This window comes from Haemaphysalis longicornis, unplaced genomic scaffold, assembly GCF_048455015.1.
Source record: "Haemaphysalis longicornis isolate Haplotype H1 unplaced genomic scaffold, Haemaphysalis longicornis Haplotype H1 scaffold_9, whole genome shotgun sequence".
Lineage (NCBI taxonomy): Eukaryota > Metazoa > Arthropoda > Arachnida > Ixodida > Ixodidae > Haemaphysalis > Haemaphysalis longicornis.
The window spans coordinates 5410015-5432911 of NW_027526460.1; the positions used below are offsets into that span (position 1 = coordinate 5410015).

Genomic DNA, 22897 nt, shown 5'->3' on the forward strand with positions numbered 1-22897 from the left:
GTAACCAGCTAGATGCAATCAAATCTGTTCGTTATGGTTCTTGTTACAACATATTGCCTGTTACGAACACGAGGAGTGACGTTTACAGCGCGTAGAGCACCTTCATCACGAACTCTGATTATGAAGAGCAATCGCCTCATGACCGCGATGTTTGTTCTAATTCGCCTTAAATAAGGTTGTTGCTTGTTTTTTTTTGTATGTAAAAGGATGTTCGAAGTAGATGGGGTGTGGACGGCCACTAGCCCTTCCCATGATTCGATACTGCACTCAGCATTACGCAGTGGCTAATATGGAGCCAAATCCTTACGCTCCGACAGGTGAAACGGGATGTCTGTCCAGAAGCTGCGCATGCAATTCGGTACGACAGGCCTGGAACGCGTTAAAGAAACACAAGCTCTTTTGGGACAGTACAGGGAGGTTTGGTTCCACGTACTGGGTTCGAGGCCATCCACCTTTATCTTGGCGGCATCCACGTGCGGTGCGACCGGAACCTTGAACGGACTTCCGAGCACTTCTTTGTTGTTCACGGCAACACTCACCTGTAAGGAAACCATTACCAAAATTTGAATCTGAATTAACCGAGGTGGAAACCGTACCAGAGAATGGTGTTTGTTGCAGTCAAAGAGAGAGAGAGAGAGAGAACTCTTTAATGTGGGCTGGAGAGGTCAGCTCTGCTAGCGGCAGTGCTTGCTACGCCAGATGGGGGTGATTACAATGCAGTGAAGTGAATGTGAGAGATCGGGAAAGCAACAATAGAGAGAAAACAAAAGTTAAATAAAAAAGGGCAGGCAATGAAATTCAAGAAAAAAAAACTCGGAATAAAGTTAAGTAAAAGAACAGAATTATGATTAAAGCCGCTATCACAGCCATGATCGCAGTCATGATGGCTGCTTAAGTGCATGTTACCACCATTTACTTATTTATTCAGATTACTACATTCCCCCAGAGGGAATTGTAACAGGAGATACATAGAAGAATGTGTACAGTCAAAAAATGGAATCATCAATCTCGCACTAAACTGCCAATAATTATTGTTGATGCCCGTTAATTATGGCAGCCTCGAGTCTTTTGGTTTCAACTGGCGACGCATGCGACCGCATTTGTGATTTAACAAAGCCGCTGAATATCATCCAAGTTGCGTTCGCGCCACGTTCTCCTCCGGCTTGATTCCCATTGGGACCTCACTTGGCTGACTGGTGTACGGAGTACGGCTGACGTACGGCTGGCTGCAGCGCTTCGAGTGCGAGTGTAAAATTATCTTGACGCATCTTTTTTTTTTTTTTTAGGCGAATGGCATCAGTGCACGTTTTAAAATGTGCGTACAGGAGTTGTGGGTGCAGGTATGGTACACTGCACCATCTGTCATGAGTGACATATTGACTTGTAGCTTGCATTTTACTCGAATAGTTGCACTGGTAAAAAATTTTCACACACACAAAAAAAAAACGCACAAAATTTCGGCGGAACTGCATCGCACCCTTCACATATTTCCTTTCCATTCTTAACGTTCCGGTGAACCGATGTGCTGCTGCTGCTGATTACGATGATGATTGGTATTGGTTTCCCCTTTGTAGCTGGGTGATGACGTGTCATCTTACCAAAAAAGGACTAATATACCTATGTTTTATGCTCTTGGTTTAATACTAGCGCTGCTTAGGGCAGGAACAAAAAAAATTCCCCGCATTTCCCCGAGGGGAAGAATGTGAAAGTGCGAATGCACGAGTTGAATTTGCGCGGTTCGGTAATCTTCGCGAAAGAGAGATCACACACACACACAACTACAAAGAAAGAAAGATGCATTTATTCACAGACACCTATTTGTGTTGTCGTTGTACTTGATTGCTAGAGCGGATCTCAGCTTTGAAATTTTGTGTCAGTACTCCTTTAAGCGGGTGCATTAGCCCTTCTCACGCCCGATTCCTGGCCAATCCCCCACGTGGGTATGTGCCATGTCAGCGGCCAGGCAGCGCGCGCCCATCTCCCCCCGTTGCCAAGGAAGACGAGGAGATTCCTGGCCAATCCCCCACGTGGGTATGCTATGCGGACATCGCCGGTGGACGCAGGTTCAGGGTCGCTTAAGAAGTGCATTCGCACTTAAAAGCTTATTAGGCACAAAAGACTGCTTGAGGAGAGGTCCCCCCCCCCCCCCCTCCTCCTACCATTATTGCGCTCTTAGGCGACTTAAGTTCCTGTATATTTCTTTACCCAAAAATGGTGACTTATTTATTTCACTTGACTGTCTACGACTGCTTCCGGGACACAACTGTCAGCGTATTCCCCCTTCTGTTTTGCTTGTCGAGGAAAGAATGTACCATATGAAACAATGGTACACCGAGGTAGTAAGATGCTTAAAAGCGTTTATTTCCGAGCGCCCATCCTAATCTCGAGCATCTTAATGGCCGCTTGTTTATCGCCTCCCGCGCCTCAAGAGCCTGGCTTCGGCCGCTGCTTCTGCGCCGGCCAGATAAATGGGGACCCGGACGCATGTCGCTCGCTCCTCGGGATTCCTGAAGGATGCGCGGTCCCCGGCCTTGGCAGCTATCGGTCCGCCGAGTGCGGCAGTGGCGCTCTCTCCCTCCGCCGTGTGGCCCCGTGCCAGGGCGAGGACTTCCTTCGGGCCACACCGGCGACGACGACGGAAGCGCGAGACGACTCCCTCTCTGCTCTCTGCGAGCCTCTGCACTTTGCGATCCGCGCGCTGATGAGCCTGACAGAGAAGACGTCGCGCAGGTCCCCTTCCAAGGTGCTTGTTTGTGCTGCGGCCGCCGTGGTGCTTGGAGAATGCTCAAGCCGAGCCTTATATTTGGAGCAAAGACCCCGCGAATAGATACAAGGAAACCAGTGCTACACGGAATGCTGCAGGGTCGCTTAGAAAGCGTTGCTGGCACAGCTCGGCCCACGGTTGATGAGCTGTAAGCGTTCGTTTCCCCCTGACGTAACGAAAGGCGTCGGAAGAGTTAGGCCTAACTTAAACTAACGAGCGGCGGATCCGGACAAGGGTGGCGGGGTAACCTTCCCCCTTCACTACCCAGACGCTTTTCGAAACAGTAATGGGCCTGGATGCCCCCAGTCTTTGCCCCATAATGTCACATCCTGAACTTTGCTCCAATTTGAATAGCTCCCTTCGAATTTCTAAACGCTTACACATTCTTGGCCGTTGCTGACTTTTGCTTAGATTATGTACCAACACGCCCAGACCTCCACGTTAATAACTGAACGGGCCCTGCTTGACGGCGTTAAACCGTGACGTTACGCCCAAAGTCGGGCCGTTGCAGAATCTCTCCCCCATTTTTATTTGCCGTGCCAGCGCTTCTGCTTGTTGTATTTCACCTTTTCCGCCATCGCCCTTCTTCCTTCAGCCACGTCCGGACAGCGCGTACCCGCGTTCGGAGCCAGTGACAATTTTCACTGCAGGTTCCTGGGGCTTCCCTTTTTGTCCCGCGGGTCTCGCCGAAAGAGCAAAGTAATGCTTGAGTCACGTTCGCCCGTTAAAAGCCAGCAATCTCATTGCACTGTAAAAAGCTCAATCACGTGGTTACTCGATGACGGACTCTACGATCCGCTCCTTGGTATTTCGGATAGGTTGCGAGAATGGCGCTGTTGCTCGACGTGTTGCATTTGTATCTTCCCAGTAGAAAAGTCCTCCAACATCGCCGCTGGTGCACCTGAGGCTACCGCTGTTGGCTTAGAGACCTTGCCTCTGGCGCTCGAGGAAGTATTAGCAGCATTCCTGTTCTGTTTGCCAAGTACCACAAGAAGCGCTCTGCTCAACCTATCGTCTATTAGTGAAGCCACCTGTGTCTTGGTACCCAAAATGAAAATCAAATAACGCTCTACAAAATATTGATTAAATAAAAAAAAACAGGTTATGCCGACTGCAACGATGCGACAAAAATAATTATCCCTCTGTACTGCTTCAACAAGTCTAAGAGCCACTGAAATTTAAGCAGATAAGACTATATTTCCCCAAATATTTTCTAAACGGGTTCAATAGCAACTACGACACATCGCAGCGCTGATCACCACACATCATCGGGGGACTCGTACGGTACATCTGTGAGTGTTCTTCGCAGTCGGGGGTGTACTCACGTAGTGAGGCCCTGGGGTAGGCGCGGTGTAGTTGCAGGTGAAGGTGTCGTCCTTGTTGTCCGTGACCTTGGCCTGCACGGGCCGCTCCTTCTCGTCCGTTATCTTCACTTTGGGCTTGGCTGAGGAACAGACACAGATACAGAAGAGCTAAAGTAATCACCACGATGCCCTGCAAGTTAACGCATTCGCGACAGAAATTCGAGTGGCGTGAGTTTACTTCGCCGCACTACACTCTTGGCTTCGTGAGAGGCCAACTTTTGTCAGTGGAAGGAGAGGTTTTCGCGGTAAAAAGATAGTCCTAGCTTAGTAAACGGGTCGCTCGGGGATACAGCATTCAAGTTTTTATTTTCTGTTGATTTGTGAGGAGTGCAGATTGATTGATTGATTGATTGATTTATGGATTGATTGATTTATGCATTGAACGCTGCTGAAATTGTGAGAGAAAGCTTTGCGTTTTTAGCAAATAGAGAATGCAGCATTCCTTTTCCGTCACCTTTTCCCGCGGCTTTGCAGTCGATGAAAAACTTGGTCGGTGTCTGCGACGTCACGCCCTTTTCTACACCGGGACCATAGACACGCACCTTGGCTGGGTCCGTGTTGTCGGCCACATTGACCTGAGCGAAGAGCCGGGAACGATTGGCGAGTTAGCCACGATGGTGCACGAGCCCTTGTGTAAGTGTAAGCACACGCGTGCAAACGTCAAACATTAGATTTTCGAGCAGGCACTTCACACAAGGTACAACTCATGTCGCGTCGGAGAGGATTGCGGTGCAGCAGTCAGAAAAGAGAAGTCGGGTAAGCGCGACTTAGCGGGCATCAATGAGAAATTTCGAGCGTAAGCAAGTGCACTACACTTACTGCCAGCAGCAAGCTGTGTGTACCGCATTGGCGTCCCCGGCTTGCACGTGCTGTTTGAGTTTGTAGCGGCCGGCGGCAGAAAGGACCCGGTTAGTGGAGAAACGAAAAGGGGAAAAATTAGGGTGTGAGAAAGGGCGCACGGAGGAGAACCACGATGCGGAGGAGAGAGAGAGGCAGAGTGGAAGCGGTACCCGGAAGGGGCTTCCGGGCACGGCGACGCAGGAGTAGTTGACCTGCACCGTGTGCTTGTCGTTGGAGTCGGGCTTGTACGTGCACGTATAGGTGTCGTCGCCGTTGTCCTTGACCTGCACGGACACGGGCTTGCTCTGGGCGTCGGCGACGATCACCTCGAGCGGGGCCTTGCCGCCGGCTTGGCGCGCGTCCACCGTGAACTGCGTCGGCTGGCCCTGCAGCACGCCCGTCGGCTGCAGGCCCGGGCCGCTGGCCACCACCTGGAACGGCCAGGTGAGGTAGGTAGGGGTTGCGGTACTGCTGCGGGGAAATCTGAACTGGAAAGCTGCGAGGGCACTCAAGCTTTCTCTTGTGATGTGAGAGTAAGTCAGCATCACTTCTGTCGGTTCTTTCGAGGACGTTTGTGTCGCTTCCGGAACCTTTTTCCTTCTCCCGTTTTCCTGAGCGTCTTTTTATTGTTATTTATTCATTCGGAATACCCTTAAGGCCCTCTCGCAGGAGGGTAAAACATGGGCTGGCGGGTGATGGATAGTTAGGACTATTTTAGGCTTAACGTTAGCTGACCTTAACGTTAAGCCTAATGACGTGCCCAGTAACGTCAACCCCATACTTTGTCAAGCTGCGGGCACTGGTTGAAGAAGTTGGCGCTCAAACTACGACGTAAAGCCTTTAGGCCTCGCGTTTCGTAGGCCCCTGCTTTCTCGCTCAATGAGTCACTCGACGCTCTTCACGGAAGCTTCTCCTCAACGCCCAGTCCACAGCGGAAAACCTCCCAACTTCCTGTCGCATTAAACGTAGCACTCGTATACTCGACTTTCGTTCGTCCCGTTGGCCCAGTAAGCTGTAATCGCACGCACACGTTGTGATCTTTCGAGATTGTAAAAGCGCTGGTAACGGGACCAATTCTCGCCCGGGCAACGATTTATTTGTGACGGTGGCACGAGCGCACCCGGGAGAATTAAGCGGCACCTTCTCTTTGACGCGGGACGCATACAAGACGAACCGGTTATTAGTGCGAACGCATTACAATTCGCTCATTGATCGAATAAGCTACCGTCCAAGAAACGAGGCTCAGAAATTGGCATTGGCTGCGCGTGCTTCTGAAACCAAACACGAAGGAAAGGAGCGCTCGCGACTACCGCCGCCAGGGCTTGTGCAGCGCCCACAGGAGCCGCAGTCACACGCGAGACAGTGTGCTACGAGTGGCGGAGAGCTCTCTGCGGTGCTCAAGTGGACATCCAGCGTAATGCAATTAGATATCAATGCTTTCGCACTCCAAAAATATAAGTGCTCAAGTGTCCAAAAATATTGCCTCTTCCTGAGATTGTGCAAGTTGCTTTCCCGCATCATTGCAAATGCAACAACAAAGCACGCTTTACAGGCAGATATCCTGTTTTGTGCTTGTTGGGCCGTTGCCGAACCATTGCGAACCGCTCCATTGATATGATATTAATGCGTAGCATTCTTTGCTGAGTACCCGCACAGCCAGGACCATGTAACGTCCTGCATTTCCAAAATAATGCAAATTTCGCGAAAGTACCAAATGTAATCGTTATAAATTGAGATGATTGGTCGGCGAAATTTTGAAGAACTGAAAAATCGAAAAAAATAAAAATTACGGGAAAGGATAAAACGTATATCGCATGGAATTTGAACAATAATGAAGGTTTCGGGAAATTTCCACCTGTAAACGTTATAATAGCGTAAATGGAGATAATTGGTCGAACGAAATTTTGAGAAACAAAAAAAAATATATATCTAAAATATTTACGAGAAAGGGCGAACCGTGTAACGCCCTGCATTTCCACAACAATGCAGATTTTGCGAAAGTTCTAAATGCAATCATTATAATGACGTAAATTGAGATAACTGGTCGGACAAAATTTTGGAAATCTATAAAATAAGATAAGTATTAAAAAATGCGGGAAATGACAAAACGTATAACGCATGGCATTTCCACAATAATGAAGATTTCGCGGGAGTTTCGCCTGTAATCGTTAAATACTGCAAACGGAGATAATTGATCGAACGAAATTTTGAAAAAAAAAATATTTAGGGGAATTGGCGAACCGTGTAATGCCCTGCATTTCCACAATAATGCAGATTTCGCGAAACTTCCAAATGTAATCGGTATAACCATGTAAATTGAGGATTGCTCGGACGAAATTTTGAAAGGCTAAAAGGTAAGATAAATATACAAAAATGCGGATAATGGCGAACTGTGTAACGCCCTCCATTTCCACACTAATGCCAATTTCCCGAACGTTCCAAGTGAATCGTTAATACAGTGTAAATGGAGATACTTGGTCGAACGAAATCTTGAAAAACTAAAAATTAAGAAAAATATTAAGCAGTTACGGAAAATGGCAAACCGTATAACGTTCCCACGTCCACCCCTAGGTGTGACAGTCACAATTTACGCCTGCTGGTGGTCTTGCCTTTCCTTTTCCTTGACAATAAATTCATTCATTCTGCATTTCCACAATAATGCAGATTTCTCGAAAGTTGCAAAAGCTATCGTTATAATAACGTAAATTGAGACAGTCGGACGAAATTTTGAAAAACTACAATATAAGAAAAATATTTTAAAAATATGGAAAATGATAAAACGTAATACACATGGAATTTTCTTGATAATGCAGAGTTCGCAGAAGTTGCACCTGTAATCATTATAAAAGCGTAGACGGAGATAATTGGTTGAACTAAATATTGTAAGAATACAAAAATAACGAAAACTACAATTAAGAAAATGACGAACCGTGTAACGCCCTGCATTTCCACAATAATGGAGATTTCGGTAAAGTTCCAAATGTAATTGTTATAATAACGTAATTTGAGATAATCGGTTGGACGCAATTTTGAAAATCTAAAGAATAAGATAAATATTAACAATTACGAAAAATGGCAAAACGTATAACGCATGGCATTTCCACAATATTGAAGATTTCGCGAGAGTTTCACCTGTAATCGTTATAATACTCTAAACGGAGATGATTGATCAAACGAAATTTTGAAAAAAAAAATAGAAAATAAGAAAAATACAAAATAATTACGGGAAATGGCAACGTGTAATGCCCTGCATTCCCACAATAATGTAGATTTCGCGAAACTTCCACACGTAATCGCTATAATCGCGTAAATTGAGAATTGCTCGGACGAAATTTTGAAAAACTAAATGATAATATAAACATACAAAAATACAGAAAATGGCGAACCGTGTAACGCCCTGCATTTCCACACTAACGCCGATTTCCTGAAAGTTCCAAATTTAATCTTTAATACAGAGTAAATGAAGATGATTGGTCGAACGAAATTTTGAAAAACTAAAAATTAAGAAAAATATTAAGCGATTACGGAAAATGGCAAACCGTATAACGTTCTGCATTTCCACAATAATGCAGATTTCGCGAATGTTACACTTTGAATCGTTATAATAGCGTAAATGGAGATAATTGGTCGGACAAGATTTTGAAAAACCAAAGATTTCACTAAGAACTCAAACTAAAGACAAGCGGCATAAGAATGCTACGAATTAGTAGATAATTCGCTGAGTTTCTGCAGAATTTTTAGAATTTATAAAGGAGAGGGGCTTCATTTATCCAGTATTGACAGCACCACGTTGGCGATATGTGGGCAGCGTATGTCGCTGCGTGATATTTTGATCAGTGCTCTCTTTCCCAATGCTTCGATGCCAGGCTGGTCCGTGTACCTTGCTTCATTCAGTCTGACACCCAAGCGCTTGATTGATTGTAGGGTTTAACGCGCCGACGCAACGCAGGCGATGAGGCGCGCCGTAGTGGAGGACTCCGGATTAATTTTGACCACCTGCAGGGGATCTCTAACCTGCGCCGAAATCTGGAACACACGGGCGTTTTCGCTCTTCGCCTCCATCAGAAAGCTGCCGCCGCGGCCGGGAATCGAACCCGCGACCTCGTGCTCGGCATCACAACGCCGTTCCTAGTATTGCGGGGAGACGCAGTTACTTGCGTAGAAACCAGGAACAACAAAATGAGAAGAAATTTTCTTAATATCAAGGCTAGATAAGTTGTGCAATGTAATAGTTGAAGGATTCTGATTGATTTCAGGGTTCAACGCGCCGACGCAACGCAGGCAATGGGGCACGCCATAGTGGAGGGCTCCGGATTAATTTTGACCACCTGCAGGGGATCTTTAACGTGCGCCGAAATCTGGAACACACGGGCGTTTTCGGTCTTCGCCTCCGAAAACACCACCGCGGCGGGTAGTTGAAGGCTTCTCACCACATACAATCTTAGAACGAATTATAATTTGCTAACTATTTTTTTAGAATCGAGAGATGAGCATGTCGGATCGCGAGCAAAATTTATATGCCGGGCAAGACATAACGGCGTGAAGTGAAGTAATCGATGAAATTTTCTCAAGAAACTTAACCTTTTCAGCCCTGAATTTTCTTTCTATTGAAAAGATTTTTTCAGATTGTTCTCTTCAATATTTGGACACCATAAGCACACAAACGAAAAACTGAGCTGGTGATACAAGTAATTAGCGATTTACAAAGCATGACATCAAATTAGGTCATTAGGAAATAAAAACTTTAAATTCCAGGAAGAAACGCTTGTTTTCATAAATTCTAGAAAGCACCGAGTCCAAATACAAAAATAGGGCTGGTGGGGCAGGTATTTTTACATTTACAGTCATGTCATCAAACTAGGTCTTCGGTCCTTATGTGTCACCCGGACGTCAATTTGGTCTTCACTGTAATGCCTTCCTCTTTCTAGCGTTTAACTGTAGCAAAAAACAAACAATGGTGATATCTACCGAAAGAGGCATCCTTGAAGAATTATTTACCAGAAAACTAGCTGTTTTGGTATTGTCCTTAAATTGCTAGAACGATCTTACGTAATGTTTTAAATATAGGACACCAGGGCCGAAGGCGTTAAGCCAAAAAGTTTGCTACCTGAAGTTTGCATCTTTGGGTAGGATTTTTGGCTATCTGCAGGTCGCAAACGCGAGAGGTGGGCAGCAGTAGGTGTTGCTCACCTTGTCCGGTTGGCACGTGCTCTGGGGGAGTATGTTGGCGATCCACGGCGACTTGGGGATGTCCTCTCCGTTGCAGAGTACGTGCACGGCGTAGTCTCCGGGCGCCGTGGGGAAGTACTTGACGTCGGCCGAGCCGTCGCCGTTGTCGTAGCACTCGATCTTGGCCTGCGACGGGCCCTCGATGGCGAAGCCCAGCTGGCCCGTCTCGCCATTGGTGTCCACCGTGAAGGTGGCCGGGTAGCCGACCAGGCCGCCAGACAGACCGGGCCCGTAGGCCACGATCTTGGACTCCTTGTACGGACCGACGTTCACCTCGTACGGGCTCCGGGGAATCTCCTGACCGCCGTACGAGATCATGACGACGTAGCGACCTTCCTTGGACGGCGCGTAGTTGCACTCGAACGTCTTGTCCGGCTTCGGGGTGATGTTGACCTTCTCCACGGAACCACCTGTTCGGGAGAGGACAGGAAGTGCTGTCTCTGTTGTATTCGGTGGTTTGATGAGCATTGTCATTCAGACAACGCACCCCGTGTTTGTGTGCTCTTGTTACGGTGGCGGCGTCACTGGCAGTCGTGCTTTGGCGATAGAAAAGCAAAGTTAGGCACTGCTACTTCCCTGATAAGTGCTGCAGAATAAAAGATGGAGAGAAAGTAAATACTATAGAGAGGAAGAGGAATTATATGCTGGTCATAGGTCTCTTACGGCAGCAGCTTGGTTTTGTACAAAACCTGCTTTTCGGCGTTGTGAGGCTCATTTAAACTCTCCACAGCCATGGATTAAGCATAAACGTTCTCAGACTGCAGACGATCAAACAAATACGGATACAAACAAAGCATGCGCTTATGTTGATATTACGAAACCATCGGTACTATTACAGGAACCTGCGTGTGGAATCAGCAGTGTGGAATGAAAAAAGCGACACGACGTACCCGGACCGAGCACCTTGATTTGGAGCTCGCCTTCGCCGGCGTTCTCGGTGAACACTTTGAAATCGGCCACGTCGCCAACGCGGACGCCGTTCTTCTGTAGACCGCGTCCGGAGGCGCGCACGCGACGCGGGTTGCAGGCTGCAAGAGAACAGGAAATTGCTCTTCCCGGTGCCCCATTGCAAACACATGCACAACGCGTAATCACCAGGCGCGGGCTGCTGCACTGCGCGGAAAAAACAAAGAAAGCATTCAAAATTTTGTCGGGAAGGCGCTCAGACAAGGACAGCACATTTTCCAAGGGTGGGAATTCAGCGTCTGAGTAAACCAACATCTGTCTAGTGCCCAGTATCGGCTGCAATTATGTACAATCCGGAACAAAATGTACGAGGCGTGTTCTGAGCTATTAAATTAATTATCTCGTTCCTTGATGGTCCAGGAATGCACGTGACCCCAGGAAGTCAGCTCCATACGCGATAGCCTAAGGTCGTTCGGCTGGCCGGCGAAAAACCATTTACGGTGGTGAAACACCCGTCCAAAGCCAGGACACTTGCTTGTCTCCTGGCTTTGCTTGTCTCTAATATAGAATAAGAGCAGACACATGCTGTGAACGCTTGCTCGACTTGTTACGCCGCGACCGTGCAAAACTTTATAAAGATTATTTTACAGGTCCCTCTTTTCTTGTGGTACTATCCACGGTGGTATAGCAGGAGGTCAATCTTTCAGGCTTTTAGTTTTGTGAGTGAGTCTGGATTAGACGAGAAAGATGCATCCGGATTTTACCGTGAGGGCCGACATGCCGTCTTAAAATCGGGTCTGGTAACGATCGAGTCTAGCACTTTCCAGAGCACGTGGGGCTTTTAAGGGTTCTCTAGGAATCGCAACAGTCAACATAGGCTCGAATAATTCGCGCTGAAACACTGTATGGTGGCCCAAAGGCCCTCTAGCGCTTTCCACGGGTAATTAAGGCGATAATCAGGGCAGAGGTTGAACCACCCCAGGCAGCAAAATAGCCCACGCAACGGTTATTTTTAAACTGCGCAGAAGGTTCGAATAGATTACTGAAGGGAGCACTCCAGCTACGGCTGTACTTCAATTAGCGCAACAGGCTGCTGCGATTCTTTACAAATTTTTATGCGGCAGCAGTTACCTGACTTATCTTAAGAAAACGTGACTGCAGTAATTGACAATAAGGAAAATTAGTTCAGGCGTAACTAAATAGCAACTTTAAAATCCCAGCTTTAGCGCGAAAACATGTTGTATCGTCGCTTAACACCATACCTGTCTCTTAAACATCTCTTGGAGTACAAATGTTTGGCACGTTTCTCGTTCTTGGTTGCACGATAACTGAGAACGGTAACGAACTCGACTCATTAGTCTCCACGTTGTATGCGAAACACTGCGTGAGCTTCTGATCGAACGCGATCTTCTCGCAAGGCGCCTGACTCCTAGCTCCGTCGCAGTATGTTTTGGGGGCTTTTTTTTTTCTTTCCGTATAGAATCTTGCACGCAATTTGGGAACAAACCATCGCGTTGCCGGTGCGTCGCGCATGCATAAGCTCGTGGGCGTCTCCGGTTATTGCCGGACACACGGGTACGTATTACGTAGTCATGTAAGTCATGACTACGTAGTCGCATGTAAGTACGTTCTCACGAGTACACATCCACTAAGTGGTGAGCTCGTAATTAAGAGTACTTGTGCATGCATCTACTCAAAAGTGTTGCCGTACTTATGAGTGATCACATACTCATCAGCCCGTACTCACTGCTCGGTAGACTCGAGCTTTATCCGGGGCATGCTCGCCAGGGGTGTATCCAGAATTTCGATTTTGGGGGGGGGGTGTCGAAACTCTCCTGGGGGGGGGGGGTGTATAAATCCCTGGGCAGGGTGCTTGTGGAAGCTTTAATGGGGGGGGAGGGGTCGAAATCCTTCTGGGGGTGTGTTAGGGGGGTGTTGGGGGGGTGTGTATAAATCCCTGATGCTCGCATTCAGACGTGAGTACGAGTACGAACTTGTGCGTCAGTACGGCGACGACCTATATGTGTCAAGAGTGACGTCAGCGGCGCGGCCGGCGGCGTGGCGTGTGCAAACGTACGTGGTCCGACGTTGACCTTGAAGGGGCTTCCGGGCACGGGCCGCCCGGCGAAGAGGAGCTGCACCTGGTGCGGCCCTTCCATTGCCGGCACGTACTCGCAGTGGTGCTCGTCCTCGTTGGTCTTCTTCACGCGGCACGGGATGGCGTTGCGGGCGCCCTTCGGGTCCACAATCTCCACCTCCACCTGGCCCTTGCCGGCCGCTGGGCGAATAACGATAACGGCGAAGGAATTAGGGACGATTGCTACTTGGCCACTCTATCAGCCGGCAATTACGACGCATTCGTAGAATCACCCTAAATTTCCCCTCTTTGAGGCTACTGCCACAAATATAAACAATTGTGCAAACGAACCTTAGGAAGGTGTGAAATACTGCCGTTTTATTATTTTAGGAGACCCCTGTGGTCATTAAAGAAATGAGAGGACTTTGGATATTTTGCCGCGACCTCCAGCGGGCAGTTGTAGCGCACAACACGACACGCAGCTTCCTTATTTTTAAGTCTTGCCAAAGGAGAAAGATCTGCGCTGCACTCGGGGCAAAATATGATTTCATTGTTTAATTGACGGGAGAGTCAAGTTACCTAACGCATCACAAACTACCACCAAACGTGAATTACCCTTCCATTTCATCAAATCACAAAGTAAATTCGCAGTTCTCAGCATCGAAGCAACCTCTAAGTTTCAAGGTACGTCGAGGGGCCTATATGTTTAGGTAGAACTCATCTGTATTTTTGTAGTGCTCATACCGTCGCCAACAACGGTGCTTCTTTTTTATCGCATTATTCTCACATGAGAAGAACACACCCTCGACCCCATCACACACCATCCAGCTGTCAAACTTACACCCGTGCCAGACTCCAAGCGGAAACCTTCTACAACCACGCAATCCTATCTCATATATCGCCATCAACATTACCCCATAACTGTCCGCACTGAGACACTCCCGTCACTATGCCCCCTCACCTCAATCTCACCACCTGCCCTTCCCCCGAGCAGTGGTAGTCTGCACTGGCCAGCTCGGCCCCGGAGCGACAACAACCCCGGTGCAACCAGCCCTGCATTCGACGCAGGCCGACGGCCTCTTGTTATTGTGACCGCCCGTGCGGAGCTCCTCCCCCCCTGCGGCTGGCTGTGGACGTACCTTTGCTGAAGACGTCGAAGTAGGTGGGCACCCCCGCGCTGACGCCCGTGGGCTGCAGTCCGGGGCCGACGGCCTTGACCTTGGACGGGTCGCCGGCGAATCCCTCGACCTTGACCGGGAAGGGGCTCTTGGGCACGTCCTTGCCGGCGAACTGGACGCGCACCTTGTGCGGACCCTCCTTGAGCGCCGTGTACGTGGCCGTGTACGTCTTGGCCTTGTCGTCATTGTAGCGCAGGTCGACCTGCAGCACAGCAAATACGAGGGCCCAAAAAGGGCGAGCGTGAACGCTAGGGCGTAGTGCACCGGGCAACCTATTGTACGTCGCCAGCTCGGGAATATTCGTCGAATGAGCGAACCGTCTCCAAGGCTACCATTCAGACAAAAAGGATAGGACGAAGAGATAGAAAAAAGGCGTTCTTAGAGTAAAGTGTCCAGACGCCGTCTGTGCCTCGCAATTTTTAATCCCTTATTTTATCGTCATCCATCTAAATAACCTTTACTTTAGCATGCACATAAACGCTTGTTCCGATACACAAACTTTTACACGTGATTGCTAAAGTTTCCTACCCTGTTTCATAACTTATTGCTTTGCTACGTTGTGAACTTGTTTTGTGACTAGCGGGCCCTTTTTTCTGGTGCCGTATGGAATGTGGCAGTCCGCACTTGTTCAAAATCGTTGGTACTCCTTCCTTGCTTCCGTACTGACAGGATCCGACAGTGCCCTCATGCTGCACTTCCAACCTGGGCAGTTTTGCCGCTCGACTTAGGCTGCATCGGCAGGATAAAGGAGCAGGTGGGTTGGTATGCGCTAATGTGTAAAAAACATCGCCAACTACAAGGACACGAGGATAGAAGACAGGACACCAGGAGCGCTCGTAGTGTGGTCTGTCATTTTCTCGTGCCCTTGTAGCTCTTTCTTTGTAACTTTTTCATGAAGTTGAATGAATAAACGAATTTCACTTGATTATAATAGATAAAGATGGCAAAGCATGCTACTAGCATCTAAGTAATTACTATTCACAATCGATAAAATATAAAAGAACTCCACAACTGGTTCATAATACCCACGATTCACTGCTCAAAAATGTTTCATTAAATAGACGGGAGGCTTTTCGTTATTATGGTTCTCGCGAACCACTGGAGAGGACAAAAACCCATGACAAGCGTTGCCTCGCAATTTTGCGGCAGTTGTGACGCGTTGTATGTACCTCGTTCATCTCACCTGCCGATTCTTGTCTCTATATGCACTTATTTTTCTTTGCAACGAATAGATATCAATTTTTGGTATTACGTAACACACAAAAAAAAATCCTTGGTCATACAAATAAATGTGGTGCAGTCACAAGGCATGTTTGTTCAGAGTTAAATCAGTGATGTGGGGCTAAAATGAGCTTAACTGAAGGAAACAGGCCATAAATAATGTTTCAGAATGATTCTTGCAAGCCCACCTGCCGTATAAGGCTATTCGTAGTAGTTAGCACACCCGGTTTGTAACAATAAAAATTAAAGATGTGAGGGGAGAATTTATTTTCATCTGCACCTGACCTGTTGGTCGCTATGCCGATGTCATATGACTTAATCGAATGGCCTGTTTGAATAGGGCGCCGGCGTAGCTTGAACTTCATAGACATCATAGCCGGTAGCGCAAGTGCCAGCTTTATGCTCTTAGTTAGTTGGTGCTCTTTTTCCGTCAGATTTTTAATGGCGGGCCAAAACCTTTTGGTACATATCATTTCTATGGTACATACGTATATTTCAACCACTAATTACCGTGTTGTCGCATGAAAGCAATACCGTGCCAATTTGCATAATTCTATGCGACTTGTTTGAGGGCACTCGGTCGAATCGGCCGTTTCAGTCGTATCTCGCCGCAACTACACAGGCAGAAACACAGAGCGTAAAAAGGTACTGCAAGGCCCAGGAAAAGAAAACACAGCCAGGATTACGGGCCAGTGCTCTCACAGGTATCTGCTGCCCTCCGGGAGCCTCAACGACAGACTTGACGTCTCCTTGGCCGGCGCTGAAGGTCTCGACGGTGAAAGTGGTGGGCGCACCCACCACCACTCCCGTGGGCTCGATACCAGGGCCGTAGCAACGCACGCGCGCCGGGTTCGTCTGGAGCCTCAGCGGCGCCTTGTCCTTCAGCTTGGCGTTGGGGAACTGCAGGGAACGCGCAGAAAATAGGGCTCCCTGAAGCACTCATTTCTACGAGATGTCCGCACTCGCCATAGAGGGAGGGAGGATGGGAGCTCTTCCTAGGGATCTGAAGGTGTCAGCTCTGCTAGCGGCAGGGATCGTTATGCCAGGTGGGAATGATCATTGGGGCGTGGTATGCTTGCGTGGGAAATTGCGGAGACAGCAGCGAGATGAAAACTAAGAGATATTGTAAATACAATGTAAGAAATACTGGGAACTAAATGCGAAGATAAATACTAGAGGGAAAAGAGTAGAATTGAGAAATCGAACGACACACAAATGACGCAGTGCACAAAACAGAGAGGAAAAGACCAAACCAACAAAAAAAAAATAGACTCGCCAAAGCGACTAAAGTAATTGTCACCATTTACGAACCAAAGACGTTGTTCAGGGTATTTTAGAAAACAGCAATATTTTTTTTGTTCCAAAGGATGAGTCGCCACAGTTGGCCCAGGATCCAAGGAAGTGTCGCCGTTCAAGCCTGCGCCCTAGTACACGAGATAGGGAGCTAGCTGCTGGTGCTCGCGCAGTGACGAATCGTGGACACACTCACAGCAACTGTTCCGCCTCTTCAAGCATGTGAACGTCGGGCATACCGGTGAATCTTCAATGTGTAGCTAGTATACGCCACGTACAGGCGTTGGCGGCATCCACATGAGCTATCTGCGGTGATAGTCCAGCCACTCGCCGATGGAATGACAGCAACGCGTCGTGAATACAGCTCGAACACACTCCAGAGAGCCGCTGCAGGCAACTACAGATCCTACTTACGTGGAAGGGGCCTTTGCTTAGTTCGGATATTGACTCAGACTTTTGAAACATGCTCAAGCTATCGAAAGCGCCGTTTAGAAGGGGGACAGCGACTTAGAATATGTGTCATCGATGAGAAGTGTGACTACCTTTCCACTGGATTTCAGTTAGCGGCATTAAACAATCCAGCGCAACGACCTCAGCTACACTCCATTCCTTACACCGACATCCTGCACCACTACAGAGCCCCCCGACGCACCTATCATCCTCGCATCTGGTGAGGGCCTGAGACTCGCACCTACCACAACCACTTGGCTCTCCACTTCGTCTTCCCCAGCTCCCGGCGCGACACTTTTAACCCTACCCCACACTATGTCTGGATGTGCCCACCCAAACCCCCATTTCCCCAACCCCTGCTTTAGGACGATGGGGGAGCCAGTAGTGTAGTTGCCAGCTCTTGGACCTGGGAACCTTGATCTCTCGGGCGAAAGCAGGGGCGATGTCCTTGGGCCTACAAGAATAAGATGGCCACCCACCGCTCTTAACTTCTTCCCAACCCTTCCTTCTTTTTTTCTGAATAAACGATTTACTAGCACAACAACAAAAACAGCAGTAGCAGCAGAAAATAAAACACGCTGCCACCACCTACAACCTCTGACACGCGCACGAGGAGGGAGAGGTGTACGCATGGGATAGATACGGACCTGTGAGAGGTAGGTCATCATGGACAGCTCGTCCACCTTGGGATTGACCATCTCCTCGGGCGTCACGAGCTGGGGCACGCCCAGCCAGTCGGAAGCCAGGTCCATGGCTTCCTTGGCGTTGCGCAGGGCGTTCTTCGGGTCCCAAGAGGCCCAGTCTGGGCACAGGCCAGGTGCCAGCGCGTCCACGAGGGCACCCACGGCCTGCAATAGACAGACAGACATTGGACGCTCTCTCCACGAACTATATTTCGAAGGCTTTGACAATGCTGCATACGTATTCGCTGCCTTACGCGCAACGCCGGAAAACATTGAACAACATTAAAGGCACTCTGCAACGCTTCCGATAAGCGCTTTCACTCTTTCCTTCGCACCTTGAAGCAATATCGCCAGCACCGAGTGGCACTGCGTGATTTGCTCGTCGCAGCAGATACGCCTTCTGTTTCTGCTTTGTTTTTGTGTCTTCCCTTTTCAAGTGGCCATTGAATGCGTTCATTGCTGCAACTGAAGGAACGCCGGCCAATAGCCGCAACACCGTTGTGATGACGTAATTTCAGTGGTCGAAGAATGCCAAGACCGGGAAACAGAGAAAATTTTTTTTAGCAATTTTCTGTGTTATACGATCGGCATGGAGCAGTAATTTTTGGCTGAGGTACTTTCCGAACCCCTTATATAAGTACTGGGTGCGTTGATTGACTACGTTCTGGAAGCATTTAAGATTTCGAAAAAAGTTGAAAGAAAGTGTTGCAGGGCCCCTTTAACCTCTGCGCGTATGCCAGAGAATTTATTTATTTTCTGGAAATGACCGTTTTTTTCCAGTCAAACCATAGTGGTCCTCCTTAACTGTGTGGTATCAAAGAAGCCACGGAGTGGGGCAGCTGCACCAGCTGCATGCGACCTGTGAAGTTCTGCGTGCGTGCTCGTGATATCGGCCGAGCTATCCCTCTGTATCCATTTGGTTATTCGTTCTCAGATTTTGTCCGAGGATTCTTTATCACAAATAGATCACACTTCAGCGAAGCCCTTCTCTAAACTTGGTGATGATGAAAAAAGATTTTCCGTGAAGCAAGTCTTTTCTGCACGACACTCACTCTTACGTTGGCTTTGCTGCGCGACGTCTCAGAAGTGCCAAGAAGCCACAGCCGTGGAGCCCGCGTATGGCGGGAGAAGCGAGCGTCGTGCAAGTTTTATGCAAAGCATAACCATGAGACGAGACCACAGACGGCCCCATAACAAGCTTGCAAGTGGGTCTCTAACTTGTTTTAGCGCTCCTCTTCCTATTTAGGCATGATCTCAATGTTTACAAACTCATACAAGGACTCCTGTCACTGCTGTTCGAAAATAAATAACGAGGAACGTGAAGTCCTCGCATTTTCGCGCGCGATGTACCTCTTCGCCTTGTATGTGCTGAAAGGGCTGAAAATCTTTTATGTAGGCTTCAGCAGAGCTGAGAAACGGGAACTCTGAGGTGTTGAAGAAGGGGGAAACGACAGTGACCCAAGGTTACTCGGGTGGTCGCTTGGCTTGCTGATTTAATTCTGTCATTTTAAGACGGGTAGCGTGCATTTTATCTGGAAGCTGTTGTCGGTCGGAACGAAGCTAGAAATACGACCAGTCGGGAACAGTAACCGACGGTCATAATGCCTAATGGCAATAATGAACGTTGACGGTAATGACAGATGGCGATAACACCCGTCAGGTATAATACCCGAGGGGAATGATGTGTGAGGGCAGTAATTCCTGTCTGGAATGTTACCTGACGGGAATAGTGGCTTCCGGTAATCGCGGTCCGTCCCAGCATATGGAACACGTTCCAGAATATTGACCAGCGGGAACAGTGTGTGGCGGGAATAGTGTAATGGTTTTAATATATCGACAATTGTGTGAGAATATGTTTACAGCGCATATGCTGCATATTTTTTGTCGGCACGGCTGTGTATGAAGAGAGAGGAGAGAGAGAGGGAGAGAGAGAGAGAACCTGTCCGTCGTTCCAGTCGGAGGTGAAGTTGTTGATGGGTTTGTCGGGCAGCTTGCTCTGGATCCAGCGGAGAAGGCGCTGCTTGGGCGTCGGGCCGGACTTTTCGAAGGCCGAGTCGTCGTCGCCCTCCCACATGGGCAGCGAGATGGAGTAGTGCAGGATCAACGTCCATATCAGCCCCAGGATCAGCTTCAGCTTGCAATCCACAATGTCCGAGCTGTCTGCAATGCGCGTCACGACAGAGGCAGTTGGGTCAATAGTTTAATTTGTCAAGGAAAATGCGCTAAAATAAACTACAGAAGACACTACAAATCGTCAGGTACTTTACCGCTCTAAAAATGAAATACAGCAAACCGTCATTGCAGCGTAGTCCTCTGGAAGCGGACTTCGTTATGAGCAGTGCTCTGTTAAAAGCGAGGACGATTTGCTCTCCCTGCACTTCGGTTCCGACCGTTAAAAACTTCGAATGAAGCGCGAATTCGAATACAAACGATTGCGTTATAACGAACGTTTGCTGAATTCAATTGTTAAGAAGTTGAGCACCTGCTTAAAAATCTCCGCCACGCCTAATTCATGACGCCGTCGGTAAGTGTGCGGCATGCGGGCGTGTGCACCGTCGAGTCGAACCAAAGAGAGCAAGGCCACGCCAATCACAAATTTATCTCCCGTGTGGTCAGTGCTCTCAAAATATGGCATGCAAGACACGTCGATTGGCTTATTTCGAGGACCAAGGGCTTCATGGGAGGGGTGCCCGTGTAATTCGACTGTTTCTGATCGTATTCTTAACAAGAAACTACACACAAAGGGCACTGTCTGATTTGAATGGCCACGTGAACTATCTTTCTCCGCGTAAAACGTCCACTGCAGGCTGCCTGACCTGATGGTGGCCCGGATGCACCGGCGGCCGAGTCACCAAATGCTCGAAAAATTCTCCTTGCTAAGTTTTCACGCTGAGACAGCCACACTTCGCTCGCTGTCATGGTTTCACTGAGGGTCGATGAGTAGCACACGTTCAAATGCATTGGCTCTTCCGTGGATTTTGCTTATAGCCTCGAAAAATTCCCACGCGCCGACAACAACACGCTCCAAGTTTAGCTATAAAATCGAGAATATTTTGCATCTAGTTTGCTTCAAGGAAGTACTCGGCCCTGCACAAGCGCTATATCTAGAGCAAGAAGAATGGGTTAGCAGTACTACCAAAGACGCCAGTTCAGGGAATTCTACTACATACTTGTTTAGGTACAGCGCGAACATGTCTTCAGACCCTCTTAAAAGCCCACTGGTGTAAAAAGAAGAAAAACTATTGAGTAAAATGACAGTAGCTCTTGTTGTTCATTTCGTCCGCGGCACTTTATTATTCACTTTCTGTGTATGCGCGCGTGCGTTTCAGCGTAAAAGGGATGGAAAAGGCAAGACGACAAGTGATATCAAGATGTGAAACGAATTATTCGCTGTCATTGCATTGGGTGGACCTCGTGCTGTGCGTTCAACCATCCCTGCTGGATGAGGAAGTCATCTGCAGAGCGCCGCTGCACTGATAGACACGCGGGGGTCAAGGCGTTCTCCACAACCGGGCCAATTGGAGGCGCGCCAATGAGAAACTTTGCGGGGGTCGCTGCTACGGCGTCTTTTTCCTCGTGCTGCGGTACGCTTCTCTTATTGCCCGGAGACGTCTTACGCACACATATTTGTGTAAAACCGCCATTACAAAAAAAAATAATAATAACGCCTTGCACAAGCACGTCCAGCTGCCGTCCAGCTTCCGATGTAACTTTGTTTCAAGGCCAGGGAAGCGCAACTGAATACGACCGAACAAAGCTTTTTACGCCCCCTTTACGGTTTCTTTTACGGCTTTATCTTTCGCGCCCGGGTCATCCTGTGCGCGCGAACTCCTGTCTGCTATAATAGGGCCGTGTCTGGCTGTTGCCGATGCTAAATATGGAGGCAAGCAGAGGGGGGTTGGCCCGTCAACGCCCGTCAAGGGTTGACAGTCAAGCAAACCTCGGAAAGCAAGGGGGGAATGTGGTAGGTCATAGAAACAGATGAATTTTCTAAGTCAGAGAGAAAGTGGTGAAAAAATGCCCGCCGGGTGGGATCCGAACCCACAACCTCCAGAATACCGGTCTGGTGCGATGCCCACTACACTACCGGTGGGGCTGTTTCCCCACCGCTTTCTCGGGTATTTATGTTAAGGTATTTTTTTGTTTCTTGCACTTGGGGTGGTAGCCAGCGCCACTCGGACTACTCGGGGTGAAGGGGACCTTTTTTTTAACCTCCGGGCCGCGACTCGAGTGTTTACGACATGTCGAGAGTGGTCGACCGGCGTTGAACCCTCTTAAGCTTCCTATGGCACCTATGGCACCTATTATGGCACCTATGGAACCTATTAAGCTTCCTATTACTTCTCCACTTTCTTTCTTTCCAAAATTCTTTATCTATTTCAGTGACCTACCCCATCCTCCCCTTTGCTTTCCGAGGTTTTCTTGACTGCAACACTTTATATATATATATATATATATATATATATATATATATATATATACATATATCCGGGGGAGTGAGGTATTTGAGAGCGCTATTTCTGTTCGCTATAGGCACCAGCTGTGGAAGAAAGGAGTCCAAAGCCGCCGTAAAATAAACAATAGCTCTATTTACATTACATCTCTCTGAATGTCCATCGTGTCCGATCATACTTCTTCTTCCTTCTCTTTATTTCTGTCGACCCCTGCATCGCCCTCTTCTTTATTCTCATTATTGCCCTAATGTTCCGCGCAAAAATATAACATCCTCCCGCCCCGACACAAAAAATTGGAGTTATCAAATCTCCCCTAAAAACCATGACCGCCCAGGTCTTCGGAGCGTTCATCCGTCACAGTAAAGACAACACAGGCTCCTATCCTAATGTCCATAACTGTTTTCTTGTCAAATCCGTTGATTCAGTCAAATGTCCAGG

At 48.2% G+C, this 22897-nt stretch overlaps 2 protein-coding genes across 4 annotated transcripts in view; one reads left to right on the forward strand and one right to left on the reverse strand.

The window, feature by feature from the left end:
• Positions 1-22897, reverse strand: part of Cher (filamin A protein cher) — a 108817-nt gene that overhangs the window by 52195 nt on the left and 33725 nt on the right. The window contains exons 3-13 of one of the 3 annotated variants that reach the window (XM_077684599.1): positions 19945-20165; positions 17970-18170; positions 16282-16479; positions 14320-14560; positions 13181-13381; positions 11088-11225; positions 10159-10607; positions 5187-5399; positions 4583-4703; positions 4090-4208; positions 434-539 (exon numbers count right to left, since the gene is read on the reverse strand). In XM_077684599.1, coding sequence (XP_077540725.1) covers positions 434-539; positions 4090-4208; positions 4583-4703; positions 5187-5399; positions 10159-10607; positions 11088-11225; positions 13181-13381; positions 14320-14560; positions 16282-16479; positions 17970-18170; positions 19945-20165 — 2208 coding nt within the window. Of the gene's footprint in view, positions 1-433; positions 540-4089; positions 4209-4582; positions 4704-5138; positions 5400-10158; positions 10608-11087; positions 11226-13180; positions 13382-14319; positions 14561-16281; positions 16480-17969; positions 18171-19944; positions 20166-22897 lie in introns of all 3 variants that reach the window. The other 2 variants (XM_077684598.1, XM_077684597.1) reach the window with 2 other exon arrangements.
• Positions 1-22897, forward strand: part of LOC144152990 (uncharacterized) — a 102598-nt gene that overhangs the window by 22792 nt on the left and 56909 nt on the right. The gene's annotated exons all lie outside the window — the stretch shown is intronic.